General features: G+C 33.7%; 1 protein-coding gene across 1 annotated transcript; it reads left to right on the top strand.

Annotated features, from left to right (window-relative positions):
- The first annotated feature begins 691 nt into the window (after positions 1-691).
- Positions 692-8,612, top strand: LOC127118393 (DNA repair protein RAD4). Its single transcript, XM_051048584.1, has 14 exons — positions 692-838; positions 1,129-1,161; positions 1,240-1,325; positions 1,470-1,763; positions 1,857-1,949; positions 2,322-2,414; positions 2,542-2,643; positions 4,037-4,086; positions 4,572-5,321; positions 5,764-6,007; positions 6,100-6,294; positions 6,403-6,558; positions 7,475-7,684; positions 7,995-8,612. Exons 1-14 carry the CDS (start codon positions 790-792, stop codon positions 8,391-8,393), a joined length of 2,754 nt encoding a protein of 917 aa, XP_050904541.1. The 5' UTR covers positions 692-789; the 3' UTR covers positions 8,394-8,612.
- Positions 8,613-9,503: the final 891 nt, after the last annotated feature.

Genomic DNA, 9,503 nt, shown 5'->3' with positions numbered 1-9,503 from the left:
TTCATCTCCTTATCCAACCAAACAAAGTGACTGCATTTCATGAAACCTTGAACCTGTAAGCAACATTGGAGATGAAGTTCTAAATATCAACATAGCAGACCATTCACATTGAATCTATAAACATCAATGGAGATCCTTATACATATCTTATACATCCCACATCCATGGAAACGACGACCTGGGTTAACACCTGTCCATGTTGTCATCAATGGAGCATCCAAACCACACTTGCATACATACCTAGAATGACTTGAAGATCTACTTCCATGGCTGAAACCGGAATGTTGCAACATCATCAACAGAAACGTTTGAGGAGATGAAGGAAATCGTTTTTGCAGGCACAAGATGAAGGAGATGGTTCAAATATGAGGTAGAAAAACGATGAAGAAAATGTTATAGAAAACTGGGCACAATGAAGAGGATGAATTTGATTTCTATTTCACTAATTTATAATTTATTTTTTTAATATCCAAAATATTTTTTAATATTTTTCAAATTAAAGTATTCAGGTAAGAATTAAAATATTTAAAAATATTGTCACCTATCTAAATATGATCTACCACATCATTAATGAATTATCACATCATCAAAATAGGATAGGAATCATACAAATCAAACACAATCAAATTTTAGGGATCAAAATTGGAGGTTTTGTAAACTAAGGTCCAAGAGTGCATTTAAACTTTATTTAAATTTTAAATAAGTTTTGAAACAAAATTATTTTTTATCTGCCCTTAATATATTTGGGCGGCGACACCGTGTTTCACTTCCCTCTCTCTTTGAAGAAGAATGCCACGCAGAGGAAGCAGTTCACGGCAGATGAAGCGACCATCTTCAGGTTGTTAGTTAATTTCCATTACCATTTTTATCTATTCTCTTTCTTATAAACCACAACAATGATCAATTCAATTATGCATATAAAACCAAGTGTTTCCTTTTTCTTTTTTTTACTTTTTCACCTTTTTGATTTCAAATCGATAATGTTTCTATTACTTGCATTAAACCTTATAGTTAACCTCTCAAATGATGAACTCTATCTTTCTATTTTGTTATAATTATTGATTTGTTTTCAGTATATGTTTTGCTTGAGCCTGTAATTTCTAAAGTATGTTATTGTTAAATTTACAGAAGATGAAATGAAGCCCCAACACATTGCAGAAGGTGGAAACAAATTTCAATGTTAATGATTTTGATAATATTATGTTCAACCACATTTTACTTGTGAGTGATCGATTTCAGGATCATTGACGGAAATATCTCGGGATGCTGTGGGAAAACTTCTACGCCGTGCTAACAAAGGTAGCACTTCCAAGAAAAAGACTACGGTTGGTCCCTGTAACTTCCCATCGCTTTTTCATAATTTGTTCGGTTCAGCTCTTATGGTGACTTTGTTACGTAGTTTAACTTGATTGTTAGTGTTTGAAATTGTATAATCATGACCAAATCAAGTTCTTCTGATCTTGCTTTAGGTTGATTTTGAACCAGGACAAAATGGAACTCGAGTCTTGGAACCGATTGTCCCACCAAAAACTTCAGAAGTTGGACACTGCGGTAAAAATTATATTGGAAAGGACTCCGCAGAAGAGAAATGTGGTCGTGTAAGTTTAGATGAGGGATACATGGATAAAAAGGAAGAACTGAATGACTCGGATTGGGAAGACGGTACAGTTGCCATGGATGATTTTCCTGTGACAATTGAATTGAATGTGACCCCTGGTTCATCTGTAAAGAAACAAATACGCCGAGTTTCTGCTGAAGACAAGGTCAGTTGTTATCTTTGAACGTCACTAGAGTTGGCTTTAGTGTCAATAAATTTTAGCCGGTTGCTAAATACTTTTTCTTTCTGAATTCTTTAGGAATTGGCTGAACTTGTGCACAAGGTTCATTTGCTTTGTTTACTTGCTCGGGGAAGATTAATAGACAGTGCTTGTGATGATGTTTTAATTCAGGTGAACTATTATTGACATTTTTAAACAGATGAAACGTTCTTCTGAATGAAAAAGAAAAAAAAATCAGTGTTGCTTTGCTATTATGTATAATATCATTTTGTCATCATTCCCGTGCTTCCCTAACATTCCTATTTTTGTGATAATCAATAGCTCAATTCTTTAGTCTGATTTATTCACTGTGTTTTAAAATCTGTTGTTAATATAGGGCTTTCCAAATGATATTTTCATTTTTGTGTATACTTTCTGTTTTATCTTCTTGCATTAAGCTTGTGTATCATCCAGTTTTGTTAATTCTATTTTCTTGTCTAAATTATAACGCTTTTTTAGCTCAGAGAATTGGGAGTTAAGTTGTGCATTTCTTGATAATGGCAGGCTTCTTTGCTTTCTCTACTTCCAGTGGACTTGTTCCCGCAATCAAAAGTCACAAAACTCACTTCAAAAGCTCTACTTCCTTTAATCTCATGGGTATGGTTTGAATTAACTAGTATATTGTATACTTATTATTTTGTTTCATTTACTGGTTAGTCTTGGGTGGCTTCATGCTATATCACTTGTTATATCTTGTTTGATTCCTTGTGTGTAACACTTGCAGTTCCATGACAATTTCCATGTTAAAAACTATACAAATGGAGAAAAGTTACCACACTTTGCTTTGGCATCTGCTTTAGAATTACGTGAAGGTAGTTCTGAAGAGGTAGATCTCTTTTAATAGAAGCTTTTTTTATTTTTTTATTTACTGCATGATATATACTTTGCTGGAATCCTAGTTTTTCATATAGTAAGGTTTCGATATTTGATGGACGAGGAAGTTAGAACGGCTTAGTCGGTAGTTGGGGGGCTGGAATCCTAGTCCAGCACTCTCCTCCATTTTTGTTCCCCTTCAATTTGTGAGCAATGGGATGGAATCCTTACTATTTTAGTTTTTAATCATGATAAATACTATTATATCCCTATGTTTCTTTCTTTCGTTTTATTTACCAGCAAGAATACTATTATATCCCTATGTTTCTTTCTTTCGTGTTATTCACCAGTAAGTGACGCCCCATCATCATGTTGCTGCAGTGATGTGCATACAAGGCGTCGACGAGAAATAGACTAATAATGACCGCACAAAAACACCATGTAGATGTAGATCATATTGAGTAGTAATTCAAAAGCAATTTTTTGCTATGGCCAATCAAATGTTGCATAATATGTACTATTTATTATATGCAACATAGAATGACCTTTTGTTTTGGCTTGTTGCAATAACGGAAAACTTATAGTACTATTTAATTTAATAACATAAAACAAGTGAACTATTGATTCAAGTATATTCTTCAAAAAACTATTGAACCATAATCACTAATTATATTGTTCTTAAAAAACATCCAGACTAAAAATATTATTAAAAATAATAATGAAGTTTTAGTTATTAAGAATTTTCCATTCAAAAAATCATTATAAATATTTCATTAATGTTGTTTTCCCGTTTATTTAATTATAATACAGTATAGTTTATGTGTTTAGTTATGCATAATAGTGTTTTTTAGATAAGTGTAAAATAGGAATAAAAAAGTTATAACTTATTCCATTCCGCCAGCTTTTCAAATAATGGAATTGAAAAACTGGTCCATTCCATCATAAAATATCCAATTGAACGGAACCTCTTCGCTCCGCTTGTTTTCAAATATCCAATGGAATTGATAGACATGTTAGTTGACACAGATAAAATAGTTATATAGTTAGGGCCGTTGGGCTGGGATGATTAGAGAAATAAGTCATGTTGCTCATAAATAATAAAAGGGATCAGAGTTAGAGGTATCTTGTCATTTGAAATACTTGCTGCCTTTGAGCACTAGGAGATGCAGACCCTCGAAGTTTTGTAATCTGTACTGTATTGAGAGTAATTCTTCCCTAACTCTTCTGATAGAGATACTAGTTCCTATCTGCTTCGTATTCATTGCAATAAGATTAGCCAGGCATTAAATGGTTGAAAGTGCAGGATCTGTTCCTAATTCTGTCTCAGAATGAAATGATTTGACGGTCTTTTGACTACCCCTCTTCATCTGTTATAGTGAAAGTGAAATGATTTTTTATTGTTGCAGATTGCAGCTTTATCGGTGGCACTATTTAGAGCTTTAAATCTTACAGCCAGGTAATCTTCAAGAACTCAGAATGATATTTTCTTTAGTTCATCAACTTTTATTATATTGGTCTGAAAAATTTGTATATTCAATACTTCAATAGTAAAATGTTAAAATCAACTTTTCTGTATTATATAATTTATATGTTGAATTCCAAATGAATGAAGCAACCCTTCCAAAACGGGGTTACATGAATTATTCACTCCCGTATCCTCTCATGTCTTGTAAGTTTTAACCACCTGCAGGATTTTACTTTTTATTATTTGGGATGTGAGTTAAATGTTCAAACAGTGATGTTGTATGTGACTAAATGAATCTAAAAAGGAAAGATAACGATAATAATAAAGCAATTATATTTTGATCTTCATTGTGAAAGTTTTGTAGAATTATAAAGTTCTAATTCAAGAGGTATATATCCAAGTCAGAGGTCTAGAAGAATTTGAAATCTTATGCTTAAGCAAATATATGGAGTTTTCTTATTGAATGCTTATTTCAGGTTTGTCTCCATTTTGGATGTTTCACCTCTTAAACCAGATCAATCCTTTAGACCAATTGCAAGTGGATCTAGTAAGGGGATATTTAATACTTCAACACCAATGGTATCTAAGCAAAAGTTGGATTTTAAGTCACCTAAAAAATCACTGTCTTGTGAGAGAGAGAAACTATGTGAAAGCTCTCTTGGTCATCCACGGAAAAGTAAGAAACGCATTGCACCAAGCGATATGGATCAGTCTAAAGATCCTTCTGTTGCTGAAGATTTGAATTGTAGGGTGGAAAACTTCCCAACTTCTGAGGCACAAGTCAATGACCCCGAATCACATATAACAGACAAATCTCATAAATCAAAGAGGAAGGGGGATCTTGAATTTGAGATGCAGATTGAAATGGCTCTTTCTAGTACAGCAATTGAATGTGCTAAGAGTAAAGAAGAGTCCGGTGAAAATATTGATTCATCAAATTTTTCTTGTCCACCAAAAAGAATAAAAAGAGTTATAGGTGAAGAATCTTCAACCTCTCCCCAGCTAATTTCTACAGCAGTTGGATCAATGAGAGTAGGATCTCCTTTGTATTGGGCAGAAGTATATTGCAGTGAAGAAAATTTGACAGGAAAGTGGGTGCATATCGATGCTGTGAATTTGATTATTGATGGAGAAGACAAGGTTGAAGCTATGGTTGCTGCATGCAAATCTTCTCTGAGATATGTTGTTGCTTTTGCTGGGCAGGGGGCCAAAGATGTGACCCGCAGGTTTGATATTTTCTACTTTTGTATGTTCAGCATGAATGCAGTGATGGTTTGTAGCTTCGTTAACACTAGTCAATTTCTTGATAGCTTTGTGTAGACACTTGCTTGTTTACTACTTAAGTTGCCATTTTATTTGTTTATGGAAATTTCTCATATTTTTAGATTAACATGCAATTCTGTCACAAAATCCCATTGAAAACATTATTGACCACTAACAGAAAGGCAGCACATGGGAATGTTTGACATGATCAAGTATTACGGATTGCTATATGTATCACAATTTTTCCTTTTTAACGATATATATATATATATATATATTTTCCAACTAGTGTTCTACATTGTTTTAGCTTTACTTGACTCTGCATGCATGCTAATTTGTAGCTTCCAAAAGGCTGTAAAGTTACATTTCATTGCCTGAAGATGCTAGTTCATATTGGCACATTAGGTACTGTATGAAGTGGCACAAAATTGCATCACAACGAGTTAATTCAACATGGTGGGATTCAGTGTTGGCACCACTGAGAAACTTAGAGTCTGGAGCAACTGGAGGTGTGGCTCATTTGAGAACAAACCAATCCACTGCAACGGAAGCCAACATGAATGATTCTTTTGTTCCTACAAGGAGCTCTCTTGAGGATATTGAATTAGAAACCAGGGCATTAACTGAGCCTCTTCCAACCAACCAGCAGGTAGTTTCAAAAGTAACTTTAGCCAACATGATGTTTAGATATTGTAGATAGTGCTAGTAGTGATATTATGCTATACGACTCTCCCTTTGCAGGCCTACAAAAGTCATCCACTTTATGCCATAGAAAAATGGCTTACAAAATATCAACTACTTCATCCAAAGGGTCCGATTTTGGGGTTTTGTTCAGGTCACCCGGTTTACCCTAGGACTTGTGTGCAAACTGTTATGACAAAAGAAAGATGGCTCCGGGAAGGGCTGCAAGTGAAACCCAATGAAAACCCTGCAAAGGTCTAATCTGGTGACAGTGTTCAATATTGTTTTCTGATTTCTTTGTATTGTATATTTTTCCTATTTATATTCACATGTAATTGATTTGTTGCCCAAAAAATCATCCAGGAGCTTAAACGTTCCATTAAGCCTCAGAAAGTACAAGATTTTGAAGCGGATGACCATGACTGCACCACTGATTCTAAGGAAAATATTAAACTTTACGGGAAGTGGCAACTAGAACCATTAAATCTTCCTCATGCAGTGAATGGAATAGTTCCTAAGGTATTGTCTTTACGTTCTATGACTACTCTTAAAGTAGAGTAAAGGTATAGATGTGAAAGACAGTGTTCAACTGTTTACCTTTGGAAACTTCTTAAATAGACACGGTGCATGTGATTTGCAGACTGGATCGAGACAATATCTATTAGTTAGACATTCTTTAGTTTTGAGCCTCAAAAGGTAGATTTTATTGCACCACCTACATATTCTTAATGTACCATTGCACAACTGTTCTGATGAATACTATGTTTGTTCAACTTAAAGTAGAGTAAAGGTATAGATGTGAAAGACAGTGTTCAACTGTTTACCTTTGGAAACTTCTTAAATAGACACGGGAGCATGTGATTTGCAGACTGGATCGAGACAATATCTATTAGTTAGACATTCTTTAGATTTGAGCCTCAAAAGGTAGATTTTATTGCACCACCTACATGTTCTTAATGTACCATTGCACAACTGTTCTGATGAATACTATGTTTGTTCCGACTTACCCTTACCTTATTCCGTAGACAATGAGGTTGCAGTTGAAAAGGCCATAACAATTTCACAACCAAGGCAATAATTTGGAAACTAGATTCCTTAAGCCCAAACCTTTTATTATATTTCCATTTTTAAAACAACACTTCATGCTTCCAATCTTTGTTCTGTGGTTGTGTGCAAAGCTACAAGCAGTATTTTTTTTTTTAATTTCACTATTGAAGTATGAAAGGAAAAGCTTTAGTGAGAAAGCCCATAAGTTTTGAGTTAAGTTGATATAGATTGAACTTAAGTTCTGGTGGCATCACTTGCTGCAATGTGTTAAACATACATGCATATGAACTAACTGGACAATGCACCTAACAAAGTTATATTTGCTTTTTTTCTGAGATTTTAGAAATTTTCATATTGCTGACAGTTACAATTTCTATTTTACATATAGAACGATCGTGGTCAAGTTGATGTTTGGTCTGAGAAATGTCTACCACCGGGTACTGTGCACTTGAGGTTTCCAAGGGCATATGCTGTTGCCAAGAGGCTAGAGATTGATTATGCGCCTGCTATGGTTGGTTTTGAATTTAAAAATGGCCGATCATATCCTGTCTATGATGGTATTGTGGTGTGTGCTGAGTTCAAGGATGCACTGCTAGAGGTATATCCTTTTCCCAATGAATAAGTTATAGAGTTGCAGTATTACGGATAAACTCACGTTTGACTTGTGAAATGTTTATTCTGTCATCTATCTTATGCCCCTCCATATAATTCTGAAATTAATTTGATGTACATGTTGCATTGTAATGGTAGCCTAGGATGATTCTGCTTATATTTTTCATTCTTAACATCCTTTGGTTTCTTTAGATAGTTTTTTAAAGTTAAGTTCTAAAATTGCAGCTTATGTGAATGTCATTCTATTTTTAGTTATATACACATGATATAACTTGTTTTCTTCCTCTTTTTCTCAGGCATTTGCAGAAGAAGACGAACGGCGGAAAGCAGAAGAAAAGAAAAGAGATGAAGCACAAGCTCTTCGTCGATGGTACCAGCTTCTTTCATCTATTGTAACTCGTCAAAGGTTAAACAATCGTTATAATAACAATTCAAAATCAGAGGTGACAAATGCTGCCCATGATATGAATGATAATGTGTCAAATGCCACAGTTTCTGGCAATAATGACCAGAATCAGACTCCCGTAGACCATCAGATGGACAACCGCGATACCAATCTTGATGAATCGGTTAGTGTTTCCGTAAAAGACCATGAGCATGTTTTTTTGAAAGAGTATGAGAGTTTTGATGAGAAAACTTTTTTACTCACAAAGCGATGCCGATGTGGATTTTCTGTTCAAGTAGAAGAATTATAAATTAAAATGAAACACTTCATGATCATGATTTTTGGAGTCTTTTCCCCTAGTTTTGTAGTCTCTAAAACTCATAATCATTGTTCAATTAGAGACTTAGGATAGATGTAAGATATGTAATATGTGATATATATAATCAAAACTATGACAAACACTAGTTTTGCCGGAACAAATGTAGACATGTTTACAATCTAAAGAATGAAAGTCCATGTTTGTTTTTAATTCTTAGGCTTTTTTCATGCTAGTTATTTACATTTATTTGTTAATTTTGTGACTAATAATTTATAACAAAAAGTTTTAAAACCAATTCTCAATCAGTGTTCTTTTTTCTGTGTTGTATTTTCTTGAAAAGAGAGATTGAAAATAGAAAAGATGACAAACTCAAATGGCAGTCAAGATGTAAAAGAAGAAAAAAAGTACACATTTTTAATTATATTTTTACTAGGTAGATGAATATTCTTTCAAGTTGATGAATATGAAGATGAAAGAAAAAATAAAAAGGTCTTTTTAAATATTGTTTTATATTTTGATTCTAAAAAAATATATTTTATTAATTAACTCTCACTGTATAAAAAAGGTTTAATGGTGATTCTTTGACAATATAATTTTTTTTATACTGTCATCTAATAAAAATATATCATTTTTCTATGTCATAAATATTTTAAAGTTTTCGGTTTGATCTGGTGGAATGGGATGCATGAACTTGGTTGACGGTGTAAATTTTTTTTATACTATCAATGTATCATCATTTTTCTTTATAAAAAAAACAAATATATTATTAAATATATTCCTTAATAGTTTATTTATTCATCATTAGATTTATACAGTTAGATGTCAAGGATTTTTTTTTAAAATAATCAATTTATTCAAAAAAAATTCAAAATAATCGATTATTCGAAAAAAATACCAAAATAATCAAGTTTGGTAGAGGATGCGCCAGATGAAACGGCGCACCCCCATACCACTAAGAGGAGGTGTCAATAGCATTGGCGCATGAATTGGGCTTCTCATGAGGAGGCGCCAATGCTAGTGGCGCCTTAGTGTGTTTTGCTTGGTGGGCATCAATTCATCTGGTGCCTGCATGTGATGCTCATGTGAGTGCCAATCCCTCAG

The sequence above is a fragment of the Lathyrus oleraceus genome, chromosome 2, assembly GCF_024323335.1.
Source record: "Lathyrus oleraceus cultivar Zhongwan6 chromosome 2, CAAS_Psat_ZW6_1.0, whole genome shotgun sequence".
NCBI lineage: Eukaryota > Viridiplantae > Streptophyta > Magnoliopsida > Fabales > Fabaceae > Lathyrus > Lathyrus oleraceus.
This window is presented reverse-complemented; position numbering and strand designations above follow the sequence as displayed.